Source organism: Ischnura elegans, chromosome X (genome assembly GCF_921293095.1).
Source record: "Ischnura elegans chromosome X, ioIscEleg1.1, whole genome shotgun sequence".
Taxonomy (NCBI): Eukaryota; Metazoa; Arthropoda; class Insecta; order Odonata; family Coenagrionidae; genus Ischnura; species Ischnura elegans.
This window is the reverse complement of record NC_060259.1, coordinates 103,600,861-103,621,459: the sequence shown is the minus strand read 5'-3', so window position 1 is coordinate 103,621,459 and position 20,599 is coordinate 103,600,861. Positions and strand designations below refer to the sequence as shown.

At 33.0% G+C, this 20,599-nt stretch overlaps 1 protein-coding gene across 33 annotated transcripts in view; it reads right to left on the bottom strand.

The window, feature by feature from the left end:
* The window catches only part of LOC124171601 (twitchin), a 207,858-nt gene that overhangs the window by 132,295 nt on the left and 54,964 nt on the right, over positions 1–20,599 (bottom strand). For 16 of the 33 annotated variants that reach the window (XM_046550781.1, XM_046550787.1, XM_046550780.1 and 13 more), the window contains 15 exons: positions 19,468–19,634; positions 18,478–18,494; positions 15,655–16,263; positions 14,036–14,089; positions 12,567–12,620; positions 11,198–11,245; positions 9,257–9,304; positions 8,033–8,080; positions 7,557–7,604; positions 5,510–5,572; positions 2,542–2,598; positions 2,404–2,460; positions 2,261–2,311; positions 568–639; positions 305–373 (listed from right to left, as the gene is read on the bottom strand). In XM_046550781.1, coding sequence (XP_046406737.1) covers positions 305–373; positions 568–639; positions 2,261–2,311; positions 2,404–2,460; positions 2,542–2,598; positions 5,510–5,572; positions 7,557–7,604; positions 8,033–8,080; positions 9,257–9,304; positions 11,198–11,245; positions 12,567–12,620; positions 14,036–14,089; positions 15,655–16,263; positions 18,478–18,494; positions 19,468–19,634 — 1,462 coding nt within the window. The remainder of the gene's footprint in view (positions 1–304; positions 374–567; positions 640–2,260; positions 2,312–2,403; positions 2,461–2,541; positions 2,599–5,509; positions 5,573–7,556; positions 7,605–8,032; positions 8,081–9,256; positions 9,305–11,197; positions 11,246–12,566; positions 12,621–14,035; positions 14,090–15,654; positions 16,264–18,477; positions 18,495–19,467; positions 19,635–20,599) is intronic. The other 17 variants (XM_046550794.1, XM_046550797.1, XM_046550800.1 and 14 more) reach the window with 10 other exon arrangements.

The window sequence follows — 20,599 nt, the reverse complement described above, 5'->3', positions numbered from 1 at the left end:
AAATGAAATGGCAAAAAATCATGATGCAAAAATATTTAAAAAAAAGTGAGATACAAAAAAGTCTCACCTAAAAAATAAAGACAAAAAACATCAACACAGCCAAAAACCATGAACAGGCTGTCACCTTCAATAAAAAATTTCAATTTGTTAAAGAGAGAGATGAGATAGAATGAGAGCGTGGCCAGGTTCCAAAGCTAAAGAAAGAAAAGAATTAGATGGACAGCAGTCTGTTCTGCCCAGTGGGAAAAGAGAAAGAATTCAGAGAGAACAGGTATTAATAAATAATGAAATACACCATTCATACCTTAGTTTCAACAGCTTTTTTAGGTTTCTCCTTTCTTTCAACAGGCTTTAAAACAACCTCGCTTGGCAACTAGAAAAATGATTCTAAATGAGTGAATTCGGCGTACACAAAAAAGAATAATTATGACCAAAATAAATACAAAATTTAATTTAAACTGTTGACACGATGCATGCCAAAGAATGGAAGGCTATAATGTACAGATCAATGGATAGAAATCTGCATCCATTAATTTTCATTTTAAAATGCATTAACAAAGGCCAAACCTGTGCTTGGATAGGTCTTTTCTCAGGAATTGTTGTTCTTTTACGTAGTCCAAATTTATTCAGCGGCTCATCCTGTGCGGTTAAAAAAATGAAGTAGCACATCAACAAATGCTTTACAAAAGTAGCTAACATAAATTAACACCTTTATTTCAATCCTAACTATCAATGAAAAATTTTTTCTCACCATAAAAACCAGACAAATAATTGACATACAAAAACAGATTAAGTAGTAATGAAATAAATTCAAACATATTCAATAAAATCTATTTATTATGAATGATATGTATTACCAAATTGTAGCTGGTCATCTTCAATAACACAAATGCCATAATTAAACACTGATAATGTACTCCTTTGTGGATAGCAGTACATATCAGTAAGTCTCAACTTGAAGCTTACATAAGAAATCTATCACTGATAAAAATTTATTTCTTAAACCTATAAAAATACATCATAATCTAGCTATGGAGAGGGATACTGAATAAATACACAGTGCTTCAGACACTGATCACACTGTATAAAGTTTCTTAAAGAAAGAAAAACAGTATTGCTTTCATGCATAGCTAATTATATTTACCAACAAATATATGTAGTTAAGTTTGCAAATACCCTACAGAATGAAACCAAATGAAAATTGTACCAACTCATTAGACTCTAGAATGAAACAGTTTATAGGGCTATTCCCTAATATGGTAAGTAACAGCCACATTTAATACTTGGCAGTAATTTGCAAAACAAGATCTAACTATACAATGACCAATATTTCTCTCAGTTTTACCAGGCATCTGCAGGGTTGTTTAGTCAATGCCTTACCATACATGTAACCATTACAATCTTATTTCCAATATCTGATATGAGTTTTGATATCGGAAATAAACCAAATTTGATATTTCTTCTCCTCATGTAAAAATAATCATCAGCACTGCTATCTAGGTAAAGATCGCCTGTTTAAATGAATTTGAACACACAGTTTCTACAACATATTGCTGTAAATTTAACTTTAGTTGCAGGTGTTTTAAAGTAATTAACCTTACAATACTGTCTATTATTTTTGCATAAATATAACTTATATAATTCTAATTTCACCTTAAAATTTGCTTAGCATAGCTACCGCTACAATTAAAATTAGGATATCACAAATGAGAGATAAATTTGTAGCAGCTTACTTAAAATATAAATCACATGATACAACAGAAAATGATACACAAAAATAAAGAAACCACATTCAAATATCATGCATAGCACTTTACAGTACATGTCTAATCATTTTCCGTTAATTACTCCTCTAAAAATTATATTCTTACTCCCTTAAACTAGCAAGGTTAGTAATAAAAATTAAGCTCCTCCGTACAGCATTTTAAACCAAAACATAAACATAAAATGATAGCTTAAATGCTGAAGAAAATTATACAGCACTTATGAACAAAAAATTCACACAGTCTGCAAACCAAATGCCTGAACGCAAGCTGGAAGCTAGTGTCGAAATTTCTCATACAAAAATAAACAGAAAATTAAAAGGCAAAGATAATGCGAGCTCTGGAATTAAACAATAATAATGCTTAAATAATAAAAAGAGAAAATGTGCAGCTCAAATGGTGGGAGTCATTGCCTGAATTTAAAAGCAATCTAAGTGAAATACAGCATCTATATAATATGCAAAAAAAGCAGAAGCATTAAAAAAATGAGTGAGTACCTTCTGTGGTAATTTCTCGTCAGCTGGTTTCTCTGTAGGAATAATTTCTTCCTAAAAAATTCAAAGGTAAAAATGAAATTTTGTAAAATTAGCCTTGAGAGCATTGATGTGCAAATACAAGAGTACCATTAATGCAATAATACCTTGGCTGATGACACTCGTCTTCCTTCCTCGGGTTTCTTGCCAGGAAAACTTTCCTCCTAGGAATCATTCAATATAAAATTAGAAATTGCTAGGTAGAACTTCCTCCATTGATAAAATAAAATTAAGCAAGCATATACCTTAACTGAAGACCTCCTTCTTTCTTCCATTGTTTTCTTTTCTGTAATAGTTTCTTCCTATAAGGCAAGATGAATATTATGATAGTGAAAATAAAGTTTTGTGTTTCACATTTTATCATAGTGAATGAATACATCACCGCCAACTTGTGAAAAACCAAACAAAATTAACAGTTACCATGCTATTTTTTTTAAAGGGGAATCATTGTAATTTTATGATGCCTACAGAGCTACAAAACTGACGTTTTCAGTATTTAAAGAGTGAATAGGTGCATTGAGGATGCTTCAGAAAAATTGTAGGAACACGGAGAAAATAAATGAGATGTGTGTAAAAGGTTTTCACCGGGAAGAAATATGGACTGATGCACAGCTAAGCCAGGAAGAGTTATACCTTCAAATTTCATTATTATGTTGTCTCTCCTACAGTAAAAAACTACTTCCACTTCTATCCATATCCCCAGAGGCATCGGTAGGCTCCCTATAGCGGTGGTGCCTTTTATACTTCCCTTCATCTTCCCTTCCTCTTAGGGTACAGGGGAAAAATGTGTTGCAGCTGCCCCCAGAAGAGTAGCTCTTCACGCCCCCTTTGGGTTTCTTTTGCCATTGTACAAAAACTATGTCCTCTACATTCTTCTCTGCTCGATTAATTGCTGATATTCCAATACTAATACCAAATCATGGAGACAAGAATCCACATAAAACCTCACTCGTATCAGTTTTTGATGGGTTGAGCTACTCTTTTTATACTACATATATTTATTAAGTATCAATGTGCCACAAGTGTGTTACTATATCTATCCTACAATTCTGGCCGCATATATACTCATATAAAATGCGTGTAGTATAATTTGCAGGATAGTAACTCATTCTTTAACTCGTAAAAGACCATGTTTCTCACATTTTTCTCTGCTCCATCAATTGCAAAAATTCCAAAACTACAACCAAAACATGAAGACAGAGATGCACCAAAATCCATTTCTATACCTCAACATTTGAGAGAGGAAAGAATAAAATTGATACAGAAGTGTTTTTGCCAACCACAAAATAAAATTGCCCAGGATTTTGTACCCTAGTCTCAGATGAAAAATATGAAAAACCAATTCAGTGCGCTGCCATATCTTCCAATGGTGGAAATTATTTTCACTAAACACATAAATAACAGGAAGAGATCATCACTTGGGCAGGAATTTGTATTATTTCCCATATGCTGCATCTTGTCAGCAGATGAAAAATATTAAGACATGATTTGGGATACTCATTCATAAATGGAAATTGGGTTAACAGTATGTACCAGCAAAGATCGAGCAATATTGTTTGAAGATATGTCTTGATATTGGTCGGCTATGAAAATAATTAAGGGAAAAATAATGTGTCACTGAAATGAGGGCAAAAATGAGAAGACATACCTACAGGCAACAGCTGATGAATATTTACAGCCATATTTTTACCAGCCAAATGCCTGATCAAGGTGCATGAGGGTTTTCTCTACTTGGATTCAATACATATATCAGATGGAATTGGATGACCCAGTTCGCATTGTTCATTATCAAATATGTACTTCGTTTGAGCTGATCTAACATTACTCATTATAGATGGGCACTTTTTGAAATGTAAAGCACTATAAAGGCACTTATTGTAAATCTTATTTTTTCTGTAATTTCTATGAGCTTATACTTTGTCCATGAAGTTGGTCATGGATCCAAAATTAATATGGCATATTTGACATATAAATTTCTACACTATGGTTGCAAGATGAAACTAGGTCCTCCATTGTATAACCTGAGAACAGCAATGAAATTTTAAAATTAGATGGAGAAAACAGTTTTAGTGATCAGAAAAAAACAATTCAGTCTGCTGCCATATTCTCCAATGGTGAAAAGTATTTTCACTACACATACAAAGAACAGGAAGAGATCAGCAAAAATTTTAATTATTTCCCATACGCTACATATTTTCAGCTTGTGGTAATGGAAGTCCTTATCAATCTAACATTACACCATGCAACCATATCAATAAAGTCATCTACAAGAGTCCTGCAATGTTTTAATATTATTATGAATCACCTACAACTATATATTGTAGGTATACTTAATAATTTAATAGGTTACTTTATATTGTGCATTCACTTTTAGATACCTCAATAGCATTTGTATAATCTAAATAAGAAATTTGAAATATGATAGAAGAAAAAGACTAGAGAAGAAAAATCTACTTCAAAGTAGTACACTTAAAATGTAAGTAGAACTATGAACTTCCTTCTTTGGATCACTATGTTGGAAGCAAAAAAACCTAAGGGATACCAATTATAAAATAGTGGTAATCGAAGCTACAATAAATACAAGCACCATCAACATTCATCATATTCCCCTGAAAGATTCCGATAATTTTAAGATGAATGTTAGTCTCAAAATAAGAGTAAAATATTATTGCAACTTTAACTGCTTACAGAACTATAATATACAATTTATGAGTAAAATAGACCAATTATTTTTGCTCATAGACACCACTCAAATACTCCCACAAACAGACACCTTTCTTTGCCAAAAGAAACTAATGGCACTGCTGACAGAGCTAAGAGATGTGTCCTACACTCAAAGAAAAATTTCAGCGTTCTCAATCACTCAGGTTGCTCACCGTGCAATAAAAAACAGCTATTGCACAGAGAACGATGAGAAAGAATGCTACAAAGTAACAAACCTGATAACTGCAGCAGGCCATGTCACAAAACATGTTCTAGCATTAAAGAATCATTTGTACATCTACTGCCAAAACTTCTATCACACTAATAATCTAATCAAGAGCAAGAGATACAGAATACATACATGCTACATAAATATAGAAGGATTGGGTATATTTAGAAAGAAAATCAGAAAATCTGACAGACATATAACATTAAATAAAATAATCTAACATGAAATAATCTTTCAATTTTATACTAAATTCCTCATGCAATGATAATAAAGTAACGTACCTTCTTCTCTTCAGGAGGTTTATCATTAACAAGTTTCTTTGCCTGTTTCTCTGGTTCCTTAATCTAAAAAAGTAACACAAAAATAAACAACAAAGGATATACAAAGAAAATTTAAAATAAAATGAAATTTTACACATGAAAAATTAGTTAAATGTAATAATACATTTACTGCATGAACATGCAGAAATTACAGATTTTCAGAGAAAGAGATCACTGAAACAGTCACCATTTAGTATAGTGGCATAAGTTGCTTCAGTTCTACCACAAACAATTAATACATATGTCCAAACTTACAAACCCCATCAGACCTTGGTTAGTCAATAGTTAACCCAACAGAAGTTAGTCAATAGATAACCAAACATATACTGAAATATTTTTTTCAACATATTTGGATTTTTCTTAAAACAGAAAGAGAGTAAGTATTTCTTGTTTATTTCTGATTATTTTACAGTTTTGATTACTTGGCAATGTTAATAAATACACAGAGAGTAATTCAGAAATCTTGTTAAGATAGATCCTAAGGTGTCTTAGTTTATCACAAAACTCTTGATGGCACAGAAGTGTGTATAAAATACTGAGCGGTAATATTTCAGCCCGATTGTTCAAATTCAGCCTCTAGAACTACTTACATATCCTATGCAATAATAGGAGACTCAAATACAAAATTCTGCTTGCTTCACATTGCAGTTGGAGCGAGAAATGCATGAGGTTCAGTGTTTATTCCTAGAGTGCATAATCTTTCATCAAAATTTATATGTACTCTTTGATTATCTCCCCATGAGATTGAACTAGCCAATCTCTTTTTAATCAATCTACGGATATTAATGATCCTAGCTCCTTGCTAGGATCATCATTATCTGTAGATTGATGTCTGCTAGCTCCTTGATAGCTGATTTTTAGGTGCCATCCTTAATTCTTTTGCAAAGTTTGCCCTCCCTACTTTATTCCAAGGGACATTTCAGCCTTCTTTTGTTCCATTTTATGCTTTGCAGTGACTTTCACTACCAGCAAAAAATGGTGGTGATCAAAGAAGGAAGATGAGTGCTGGGAACTCATCCAGAATGAAGTTAGTCTTATTCAGATATCATGTTGGTCAGGGTTGTGACAGGAAAAAAAACAAATTTATGCCCAAATAAAGTAGCATGAGAACACAAAATGAACATTAATAGAAAATAACATTGTAACTAAGATGATATAGTTAAAACAAATTAAATGACAAACATCTAGGCTTAATGAAAATATTCTTTGTACTAAACTTGATGTGGGTAATAATTAGGGATGGACGGATCCAGGATTTTTTTCGGATCCGGATACGGATCGGATCCTTGATTTTCAGAGCCGGATCTTTTGGATCGGATATTTTCAGATCCAAATACATTTTCAAATTCCAGACGCTGTGATTCCCCCGATGATTGTTCAATTTCTTGGGAAGAGTCACACTATGTGCCAGTCGTATTTTGCCTTTTTTATTTTCCACGGCTGAAATTCTCCTACATAACCTCTGCGAGAGCTTTAAAAAAAACGGTTCATGAGTAGGACACGAATCGCATGCAACGGTGCATTCAAAGAGAGAATCGGAACTCTTTCCACCCTTATTGATTGTTGAAGTTGATTCCACCGAAGCTATTATTTAAAATTTTGGATCCAGATCCGTCATCTTCCGCGACTTTGGATCCGATGTATCCGATGAAGGATAATATTCGTGGATATTTGGATCCGAGGTATCCAATCCGACCATCCCTAGTAATAATTACCCTTTTCAATTAAGAACTGGCATCTTTCATGCAGAATTGACTATTGAGAATACCAGAGAAAATATTACAATACACATTAGCATGTTTGGCACAGAATATCTAGACAAGACAAAACGTGATGAGTAAAAATACAATTACGAAAAATATCCATTTCTACTATAAAGCATTGTGATATAGCCAATTTTTAACAGCATTCCAAGATATGATACTATTACAAATAGCTATTACTTGAGCGAAAGGCAAAAAGAGTAACTAGAGTGGGAGGGGATTTAGTGGTCCAATGAAACTCTTACCTTTTCTGGCTCCACTTTCTTTGCTTCAGGCTTTGGCTCTTCCTTCTTCTGTCATTGGGATTAAATGGGAAATTACATTGTGTTACTAATATGTAGCACATGATTGGAGAACTTAATCATCGCCAATGGATATGACAATGTCTAAACATAGAGCATACCTATATTAAATGCTCTCTTCCATAAACTGATAGACATCATTCATGCAGAATTTACAATTGAGAATACCACAGGAAATATTACAATGCAAATAAGCATGTTTGGCACAGAGTTTCTAGACGAGACAAAACTTGACAAGTAAACATACAGCTACAAAAAATATCCATTTCTACTATGAAGAATAATGTAATATCGCCAATTTTTAACAACATGCCAAGGTAACGATGCTTTCTCAAATAACAATTACTTGGGTGGAAGGCAAAATGAGTGACAAGAGTAAGAGTGGATTTAAGGGTCATGGTGTCCAATGAATCGCTCACCTTTTCTGGCTCCACTTTCTTTGCTTCAGGCTTTGGCTCTTCCTTCTTCTGTCATTGGGATTGAATGGGAAATTACATTGTGTTACTAATATGTAGCACATGATTGGAGAACTTAATCATCGCCAATGGATATGAAAATGTCTAAACATAGAGCTTAACTATATTTATTGCTCTCTTCAATAAACTAATAGACATCTTTCATGCTATTGGGTTATTCCACCTCAATTCAACAAATGTTTAACCGTTGGGATATCAGATTTCGATGAAAAATTCTGAATGAGTGTATATGTATCTACTTAATATCCTGCCTTATATGTATGTACTTAATATTCTAAATTTCATATTATTGCACCATTAATGGCCACAATTATGGCATGAGTGTACTTGAAAATTTAGTCCTACCGAGTGATTGTGAAACCAAATCTCAAGCTTAGGGACTTCTATTACTTTTACTAAAACCATTCTGTTAATAATATCTACAACAAAAATTGAAGGCACTTATTGTACACCATTGAAACTATAAGAAATAGAACTATTGTATGGAGCAATTATCATATTCACCAAGTGGTACTAAAAGCCTACCTATGTCAAAGTTGTAAATAAATTTTTTGGCCGATTCTGATACAAATTTTTTGAGAAATTTACCCTAATTTTTCACACATATGACAATGATAGGAGATGGCTTCTCTAGAATTTTATCTGCATTTAATTCTGCGAAATCTAGGTTTTAAAATAAGCCATAAATCATGGTTCCACAAGGATTTGATGGAGGGAAAGAAGAAATTATGTACGTGATCAAAGGCATGTTTTCTGGGCAAACGTGACACAAAATGGGAATGAAGAGAAATCAAACATTTTCTTTGACAAACGGTTACGGGTTACTAAGTTTTATTAGGTAAAAATAAACCCACACAGAAATTTTCATTCAAATCTAAGACATCAGGGGGCATATGCTTGTTGAATTGAGGCGTAATGAACCATTATGAATGCCAAACAAAAGATAGCAAAGCACACGAATATGTTTGGCACAGAAGATCTAAACATGACAAAACTTGACAACTTACAAAAAAGTTGCAAAAAATATGCATTTCTACTATAAAGTTATACGTGATATAGCCAATTTTTAACAGCATTCCAAGATATGATGCTATTACAAATAACTATTAAAAGAGTGACTAGAGTAGGAGGAGATAGAGGGGTCATGGTGTCCAATGAAACTCTTACCTTTTCTGGCTCCACTTTCTTTGCTTCAGGCTTTGGCTCTTCCTTCTTCTGTCATTGGGATTGAATGGGAAATTACATTGTGTTACTAACATGTGTCACATGATTATAGAACTAAATCATGGTGAATGGATATGACAATATCTAAACATATAGCATATTTATACTAATGGATATTATACACATTCAATTTTAATTTTTAAAACATTAAATTAATTACTCTCTTCAATAAAGGATTAGCATCTTTCATGCAGAATTTACTACTGAGAATGTCTCAGAAAAGATAAGAATTCACATCAACATATTTGGCACAGAGGATCTAGACAAGATAAAACTTGCAAAATAAAAAAATAACAAAGATATCCATTTAATACATAAATAATGATGACATTTAGCCAATAGTTAACAGGAGAGATGGGTCAGTTCAATTCTCTGGTTCTTGGTTCTACCAGTTCTCGAGTTGGAACTGGGACTGATCCAAAAAGGACAGTTATGGCAAATAAATGGCAGAAAAACCTGAATGAACCCTCTTCACTCATTTTAAGTAAAGGCATAGCAAAAAGAAATCGTAAAACAACATAGAGTTTAAGATCTTTTCGGCAGAAATAAAAACCATGAAAGTATCTATATTACTATTATGGTTTTTACAATATTTGAGAACTTAACTTTATCTGTTGCCTCAACAAAATGACAGAAATATGAGCCATTAAAAAGCTTCATCGTTGCAGTCTGGCTACCAAAGCCATCCAAGAATGTGACACTATTAGTGGAGCTACTTTGCGCATCTTCAAAATTGGAATGCATGACATCTGCAGTACAAGGTCACAAAACCCACAGAGAGAGAATATGCACGCTCACCAATTGCAGTAGCGTTGGGAGATATACTACCTAGGCTCTTCCAGGTTTCCTCTGAGGAAACAGACCTTTAAATGGATCAAAGAAAGGATCATCAGCTGAACTGTGCGATAAATGTTTAGCTTCCTTTTAAGAAAAGGGCAATGGGTAATTATTGGACGAATGAGAGTCTGTCCAATGTGAGTAGCATCACAAGGAGGCCCACATCAACAATGTCTTCCCAGCAAACCATTTTAGTAGCTGCCCCCAGAGAATAACTATGTAGTATTGTCAGTCACATTGTAAGCATCCAAATCATAACCACGCTGAATTTAGCATAATAAGGTATCCTATGCAGACTTAGGAATGTCTTAGCACTATTTGATCAAATTTTACACAAAATGTATTCGGTGTTGTGATCAGGAAGGGATGAACGATGTATTACATGATGACATAGGAACCAACAGAGTTGTAGTTTCCAGCACTGTTTTCTCAGAAGCATGCTGATGAAAAAGCTCCACCTCGTAGACTCACTCCACTCTTACTAATTCATTCATAAGAATATTCTTGCTGTCATATTGTCATCGACGATCGAGAAAAAGAAACTGCAACTCACCACAGTGCATGTCCACAGTGATAAAAGGTAATTTCTAATAGTTCTAAGGTCCCTTACCCCTCTTACTTCCTGCCTTCTCTGGGAGTAACCATGAACATTTATTTTCCCTGAGAGGGATCGTTCTAGCAATAGCTTTTCAAAACTGGATGATGGCTCTTACTGTCTTACAATTTTTTCAATGAAAGAAAAAGGAAACTTAAAGATGCACTCATATTATCCTAAATTATTAACATAATAATCAGACAACAACCTCCTTTTGCTATTGAAAATTGAGTATTTTGAGAGCTAAATTAAGAACTGGATCTTAGAACCAGAACCCAGACCCAAAGCCAAGAATGAAACTAGAACAAAAAAATTCAAACAGACCCATCCCTAGTTAACAGCATGCCAATATAATGGCGCCGTTACATATAACAATTACTTGAGTAAATGGCCAAAAGAGTGATGAAAGAAGAAGGAGATAGAGGGGTCATGGTGTCCAATGAAACTCTTACCTTTTCTGGCTCCACTTTCTTTGCTTCAGGCTTTGGCTCTTCCTTCTTCTGTCATTGGAATTAAATGGGAAATTACATTGTGTTACTAAAATTTAGTACATGAGAGGAGAACTTAATCATGGTGAACGGATATAACAATGTCTAAACATAGAGCATATTTATGTGAATTGAGATTATACACATCCTATACAAACATATATATTTTTAATGATATAAGTTACAAAAACAATAAGATTTTTAAAAATCCATCCACAAACTATTATGCTACTATATGAAGAACAGGTTCCCAACTCCATTAAGTAATGACCATGGCTAATGTTGCTAAGGATAATGTGGTGGCTCAGAGACAGAAAAATCCAGCATAAAATATCGATTTTGAATCAATTTTTCAATCTATTGCCACCTCGGCTATCAATGAAGCCATGTATGTAGTTCAAGTAACTAAATTAAAAATCTTAAGAAAATTCACTTTAGCCATGGGCCACTGAATACCAATAAAATGAGAAGAACAAAAGGCTGGGAACCTGCGGAAAGTATTTATCAGGTTTCCATAAAACATAAATTTTCAAGCTTTTAAAAGACAAGTAGAGTTAAATCACATGTATAAGATACATATAATAACTGCCAGAGATTTATTTAGACAATTAACTAATTTGAATTGTATTCTCCATTTAAACTGCACTAAAAACCTTAGCCAAGTTGTTAAGTGAACTAAGAAGGAAATTTAACATTGATAACTACAAGTATTTCTTCAAAACTTAGTTAGGGCACTATGTACTACACAAGAATGACCTTAAAACATTATTTAAATTAGTATTCCTATAAAAAATGAGTATTTACCATGAATTACATTAATTGCATTCTTTAATTGGTTAGGGTTCTTAAATCCTGCCCAAATTTCAATATGATGGGAATAAAACATTACAATAATACAAAAAACATAATAAAGAGCATCAATGCATGCATGGATGCTCAAAAAAATTAGAGGTTCACAGGGAAAACAAATGATTCAAAACAAAAAAAGAGGGGAGAAAACAGAAAAATTTGAAAAAGAAATCGAAGATTACATGACTCCTGGAACCCCAACATCAGGAGGTTGATTTTTTCCTACATACATTGACCAACGGTCAATAAATAATTAGAAGTTCATGGGAAAAACAAAATGGGCCAAAACACAAAAAAATAATGGAAAAAATAGAAATATCAAAGACTATTCGACTCCTGGAATGTTAAAATGAAAAAAAATTGAGTTACCGTACGCATAGTGACCAATAGTTTTTTCATGCAAGGATTAAAAAAGGAAAAAAATTAACCCCATAGAGAATGAATTTGGGTGGACTATAATTAATGTATACAAGCCATTAAATACCTTCTCTGGCTCCTCTTTTTTAACTTCTTCCTTCTTCTTTTCCTCCTCTTTTTTCTGTAAAGGAATAAAACAAGAATACACAATCAAATTAACACTTGATACAAAAAAATATACATACTAAAGTAGCTTCAGTTTTTAGCACGAATGAGCAGAGTGATCACCAAGTACCAAGTATGCATTGATGCTAAGAAGAAATAAGAAAAGTACACTAAAATTCCATTAAAAAAATAACGGATGAAAATAACGGATAAAACTATGCATGCATAAAATTTGAACACAGGAGCCAATGAGATACTTCATTTATATGCCTCACCATTAACAGCAAAGGACATGTTCAATAAGCAACACACCTTTGAAAGAACCAGCTCTCTGTTGAGCAATGAAGCAATACCTCCTTCCAATGAAGTGATTAGTTTATACTAGGTAACCAACCTTCAAGCTCTATCCTGTGATCATATTGGTATCTATGATTGCTACAAATTCATCATCAGGGAGACTTCCATAAATCTACACCATTTATATGAGATCAAGGAACAGTGAAAAATCACCTCATTTGGTATCGCAAGAATTATTCACAGTAACAGCGGAAATATATATTAATGAGAATGAAAAAATTAAAACCGTAACAGCGAGTAATAGAATTTTCATACATTATTCTGCAATAAAAATAAAATTTAGGCTCAGAAAAATAATGATAATGGCAAACTATACCATACATACCGTATTTATCTTAATAGTTTTTCCAAAAAGGCAAGCCGTGGTAAAAGCAAAGGGGGGGCTATATTCAAATGTATTTTTTAATTTTTTTACCGAAACTGAAGTCTCAAAATTATGGAGGGTGAAAATATTCAGAGGGTGGCTATAGTTGGAGAAATACAGTAATATAAACACATTTCCCAAAATGCCAATTATAAAAATGGAAAATCACAGATATATTCACTTGAAAATAATTTCTGGTCAACTCTTGATAAGATGCTTCAAGTAAGACAGAGAAAAGCAGCCCATTGAAATGAATAATCAATTAAACGCCTTAAAAGACAAAAAAATTGAATTTTCACACAAGCACAATGCATTGTACAATATGTATTCATGATGAAAATAACTCTGTTTGAATACAAACTTCATTTCAAACCAACCCACCATTTCCACTCACGTGTGCCATCATCTCATTTCACTGCATTGACATTTCAACTATGTCGGTTTTAAATATGGAGCAGATTTGATTCAAGTTATTTTCACAATCAATACGAGTCACCTCCACTAAGTCAAGCCTCAGGTGATTACTTACCAATGACACGAAGGTGAATTAAAGGAATAAGGAATTGTCATGCAACCAAGAAAGAAAAGCATAATAAAGCCATGCAAGGAAAAACAATGCGAATATGTATCATGTGGATAATGTACGGAGAGCCAAAGCTTATAAAGTAATAACAGCGCATGGAATGATAAGTAGTTTTGGTAAAAATTACCTTAACTTGAATGGGTTTCTTTTCTTCTGCATCAAGTTTTGGAACTCCTAGATCCTGTGATTATGGAAATTAAAGTTTGAAAGTGAGTACACAATGCATGTATTGTTGGAATTTATATTTAGGTTTCTAAATATACATTTAATTCTGTTTTTATTTTGAATTATAACCGAATGAATGATTACCATCATGATGATTTAATTTAATATGAAATTTGTACTTGTAGTGCATCTGTGAATTTTTTTGGATAATGTGTCATTAAGGCCTTATAGGATTGCTAAATTTTTTATCATAACTATTAATATTAAAGTAATATTTATTATGCAATGCAAAATATTGTGATTTGAAAGTAGCTTTATTAAATTTTACTTTAATTGGAAAAGTATTAATAATGGTAAATATGTATGCAAGCATGAAAATTTCTGTTTCTTCCAGATAAACCTAAATATTCTGTTTCATAGATTCAAAACATTTAATCATCCTAAAATTTATTCAAGACAATATTAAAAATCAATAGTTATTTAATTTTATACAAATCCAATAATTTTAAAACATTAATTTGAAATTATAACACAGCAAATAAGAAGCAGCATTGAAAACTTTTCTTTCAAATTAAAAAAAACTTTGTAAATAAATTATCAGAAAGATAAAAATAACTTTTGAATATTTAAGACCTGAATGAAAATGTAAGACCTAGAGACCTCAAATGAAAATTTCGATAATTAGCGTGATATTTTAATAGATGTAAAATTTAGCTAAATCATTAGCATGGAGAAACTTCCTGACAACTTAATTTAAAGCGAAATACTACACATCTACATTTTATGCCTTGATAATTCAAATCAGATATATTTTGGGGTCACAGAAAAGAATCCTGACAATGGATTGAAAGATATAAGCATAATAATAAATGCACACTGGAAGATAAATGGCAATTGATATGTTTACTGGGCTTCCTTGATACAAAAGATAAAGCTCGAATTCACCAACCACAAAAGTAAGGGATTTGAAGGGTTTGTATGTGTAATGAGTTATTAAATCCACATTAGCACTAGCTAAATTTCCTGCAGACCTAAGGTGACTCATATGCACCTACATGTAGGAATGCATTCCATTTTAGCAAGGAAAAAGTTCACATCCATTGTTTGTGTGTAGCATTTCTTAACTTTAATTTAATTTATGATTCAATTCCAAATGAATAAATATTTTAAATTCATTAACAGCTATATGCTACCCAATACATATGCTACCCAACTTTTGAGATTTCCTTTGCCTTGAAATTTACAATAAGCAATGCTAAAGAAATTAATTCGTAATGAATATTATCATGAATTAAAATATGGATCAGGTATGATATCACATCTTTAAGTTTTTCACATACTGCTTGACTATTTATGCTCAAATGTCATGAATTAAAAGTTTTAGTTTCAAAAAAATACCATGACAATTAAAATTATGCATTTAGATAAATACATTCCTATTTACTCATGACACAGTAAGTGTGCGTGTAGAGATAATATTATTTCAAGTATTAATTCCTGTTATATGCAAAAATGCTGTCCCTTATTTTATAATAAGTGTATAATTGATAGTTTAAAGAGAGTATTCAATGTATGGTGTACCTTTTTCTGTTCCAACTTTCTCTCTGGTTTAGCTTTGATGTCCTCCTCTTCTGGTTTAAGAAAGCCATTTTCTTGCCTAGCTTGACTCTTATCCTTAACAATTCCATCTTTCTCCGGCTGTACAGAGTTTCTCTCCTGTTCTGCATCTTTCACTGGCTTCACTTGATCCTTATCTGTTTTCTTCAAAGCCACTTTGACTTCATCTTTGTCCTTGACCACATCAACCTTTTCTGGTTTAGCCTCAACCTTTTTCAGACCTTTCACTCCGTCCTTCTTTTCGGGCTTCGGCTCATCCTTCACCGCCTTCACTTCATCTTTCTTTGCTCCCTTTGCCTCAACCTTCTTTTCTGGTCTAATTTCCTCTTTCTTTGTCACCTTCTCCTCAATTTTCTTCTCAACTTTTTCCTCAGCCTTCTTTTCTGGCTTGGCCTTTGGCTTCTTCACATCCTCCACATTATTGACCTGTGCCACACCATTTTTGTCCACCTCATCTTTCCCTTGATCAGGTTCAGCCTTTTTCTTCTGCACCACTTCTTTTGGCTCCTCCTCCACCTCTTCTTCCACTTCTTCCTCCTCTTCCTCCTCCTCTGAAACCTCTTCCTCCTCATCCTTATTACCAATGAGACGGAATTAGTGTTATGTAGATTGTGTATAAGTTTTATCACAATGTATCATGGGGTAGTCCGAGTATGTGTACACAGGTGTGTATCCATGACTACTCTTGCATAAACATGACTATAGACTCATTACATGATACGCTTAATTGGAAATTAAGTTGTGTGATATAACTGTATGCAGCAATTTTAGTGTAGGGGAAGTCTAGGGAGTCAATATAGTTAGTCCACCATAAAGATATTACTGAATTGGAAAATGGTATAGAAATAATGAGGTCAATGGATGGACATTGGCAAAATTCAATCACATTTTCACATGCTGTGAAAACCATAGGTAACTTTCATCAGTTTCGGTGATTTGAGGGGAAAATACATAAAATAAAATAAGGACTTCAAAAATTTGATTTGTCAAAAAAATTGAGGTAAAAACAGGTATGAACATAACATTTTAAATATTACCATGTAGAATAACAAAAAGTGACAGTACAAAAAACAAATATATTGCCCACAGTCATATAAAAGGTTAGACTCAATATTTGCACAAAATTTTCCTGTATCCTAGTTATCAATCTCCACTCAATAATTGACCAACTATTGGCATTCAATACGGACTGAAAGTTTTGATTCGAGGAGATAAACGAGGGCAAGATGATGCCCAAGGGTTTCCAAAATTAGAATTTAAGCAATGCAATAGGGTGTATTCCTATTATTTTCTTATTGCCTAAATCGAAAGATTATTACTGCTGGAATACATATTTCACACTTTTAGATTTTTAAAGGACGATATCTAGTTTTCGCAATTAAATGAAAAGTGAAAATTTTCAAGCATGCGAAAACGCGATGGCTAAGTATGAATGCTGGGAAAACTGTGTGATGTTGTTCTGGTTCCCGCTTTCTTTCAACTTTCCAACCATAGGCAATTTTAATAGGTGATTATAATGAAATATTTCCCTGGCTCTGAGCCCCATACATGTATTGGTAATGTCAGACAATGTAAAACTCCTATCTACTCATATGGAATCTAGGTCCCTGTGACGTCATGTGGAGTGGCATCGCATGGGCGCTAATCTGGCCTTTTTCAAATGAGGTTAAAATTGACCATTAACATTCGTCTAAACTGGAATTTACAAAACCAAATAATTTGTAAACTACCCTTTTTACAACATACTTTTGATGCAACATAAATAATTTTACTTCATTTTGATTCATTAGAAAACAGAAGAAGCAATGGGGAACTTCAAGAATGCCAAAAACATGTAAATATTTCTCAAATGTTTTTCTATTAAAAACCCCATGAAAGTCCCGTTACATTAATTACGACTCTCTCTCTCTATGTGTCTAAAAATGTGCACCTCCAAGTACCATAAAAACCTTTACGACCACTTCATTGGCCACTGAGTTAATTAAATTCAATACATCTTGATTCAATTATATTTTTTATATTTTCTGAGGCACCCAAAAATAGTTATTGAATAACGGATTGCTCCATGCTATTCAGTTCTTCACTTCATGCATTACATAATAATTTTCACCTTTTAGAATGAAATTTACTGTATGGAAGCAATTTCCATGTACTTTGGTATTCTGATTTAATATCACAAGCTTCATGACAAGTAGTATTATTTATTCTTTTAAACTAAAGGAATAATTCTTCTTCATATCCAAATATAATGGAAACAAAACTTTCAGTCAAATACCAAATAAAAAAGATCACCAATATTATCGTTCCTTTATTTTTTCTCCAGCTTTAGTGAAACTATTTCAAAGCGATATGTCTTCCTTTTATATAAATATGGCAACCAATATTATTACTAGAGCAAAAAACTAATAAAAACCATGTATAAAACAGGTTTCTCAGTTGAATAAAGCCTCAAGGCTCAAAAATTGAAAGAATTAAATCCTTAAATCAGGGAGAGTTAGCAAACATTATATTCAAACACAGTTCTTTGGTGCAAAACACCATTTCAAAAGTAACAAATAAGTAAAGGTAACTTCAAAGGTATGATATAGGCAGGAAATACCAAATGTTTCATGGTTTACACACAAGAAGAGGGAAATTGATCAAAAAATCTCTAAAGAAAGCAACTATCACTGCAATTTTAGGAGTTTCTGGCTAGGGTGAATGCAATTAGTATCAATTTCAAAAACCTCTTCCTCTAAGAAAAGTTGAAATATGAAAGAACTCAAAAAAACAACAGCATGCTCTTACCTCCACCTTCTTCACTTCTGTAAATAAAAAAATAAAAAGGTATTAGAAACTAAAATAAAAGAAAACAATTCAATGTCACCTCAGCTTTACCTTTTACGAGCAAAAAAATAGTGGTTTACATTTAACAATGAAAATAGTTGCAAATGCAGTATGTACAACGGTAAGAATGGAATGACAACAATATCACCACTCGAAATCCCATTATTTTAAAATTGAGAAGCATTTTCAGCCACATACTAAATTCTATTTCCACCCATGAATTGGTTGTTCTACGTAATTAGGTAACTTGTCCCCACATCACTGAATTTTTTAGTTAATCTCATTTGCCTCAGCAGTCAGATTTGTTCATTAGCAGCAAAGTCCGAAATTTATCAAACTAGACTGCTTCTTCGTATCTACAATCTTATTTAAATTAATTAAGCCATATTAACCCAGAAATTAAAAATAATTAGGAAATGAATTTAAAAACAGGAAAGTCTGCAAATATGGGGAGTGAATAGAACAGTTACTACACTCTGTGTAGTCTATTTATGAGTACTTATTCCAAATAAGAGTGAATCAAGGATATAAAATTAATTTTAACCTTAATTAAATTTATATTTAATTCACGCAGACAACCAATACCACCAGCCAGACATCATTGTGAAGTTAATGACCATGAAAGAATTTATCTTCATGAAAAAATGGAAAAATTAATCACTATTGCTCATATCATTTCTCTTATCTGGATACTTCAACACAGCCCAAATAAAATCAACTATGTACATTTCTCCTTTCCTATTTTGATGCATCAAAATTATATGCTAGAAAAATAAATTTAAATTTTCCAAAATATTGAGGTAATAATGTACCACAAATGCTTTTAAATACTTAAACATACCATATACTTAAATTGAAACTTTCTCGTAGTATATAATGCATAAAAACCACCAAATAAGCAGCAAAAGAAAAGATATATTATGAGAATATCAATGCAAATGGCTTACGTACCACTGACTTTGAGCACAGCAGTTGATTCCTCTTTGCCAAATTCATTTGAAATCACAAGTTTGTAGGTACCAGAGTGCTCCTGCTTACATGAAGAAATGCTTAAACGAGCGTACGTCCCATCAAAAGTAATCCTGGTTTCACGAGTTTCACGGATGATTTGAGTATTTCTGGAAAGAATATAACGTAAGGATGTCAATAAACTCATACTAGGCATCAAAATACACATAAATGTCAGTCTAATTGCTTCGTTTCCTTTTGATTGAAAGCACACTTCCCTAGTCTTCCTGAAAATCATCAATATACCTCAAAAATTACGAAAAAGTATGGGAGGATACACAAATACTGTTTGCAGCACAGAAAACTAAGATATCTGAGGATGAATGCACCAAGAAAGGATGAGGCAAATTTCAATTCCAGGTTTTCATAGTGGTCCATGTCTTGGCAGGTTTCAAGATTCAGCTGCATCTTGCTTTAGAGACTCAAGAAAAACAAAGGCAAAAGTTTGAGCCCCTACAAGCAAGAGACAGCAGAACTCATAAGCCTGCCAAGGAAATGATGTGGTAGTTAGAGCTTGTTTACATATTATGTATAATCCCATGAACTACAAGCTCAATATGAATTTGCTAGTAAGCATTTCCATTCCGGATGACTTGCTTCTGTTCACAATTCCTCCAGTTCTTGAGGTTAGAACACAAACTAGAACAGATGCAAAAAAGAATGGGTACCAGAATAAATGGTATGACAAACAGCATTAACCCAGTTAACTTGCTGGAAGCAGAGTCTTTGCTATAAAACCATGAAATAACATACAAGGGGGCATTAAGGTTCCAGCTAAAGAATCATATTCACATGAAAAATAATCATACAATACTCTATAGTTTAAAACTTTGATAGGGAAAATGAGCACCTCATTTTAATAAGGCCCTAGCCAGAAAAATTAAGTAGGGGAGGGGAAGTTAGTCACAGTAAAGGGTGCATTTTGTCCGTGGTATGCTTAGGATTGTATATCCCAAGTATTTCCGGGGAGGGCTATAAAAACTCTGTCCCCTACGGCCTTGAATTCTGTTATATTTTCTGATGTATTATATGGCCATCTCTACCTTCCAAGGAAATGAGCTTCTCCATTCTATTT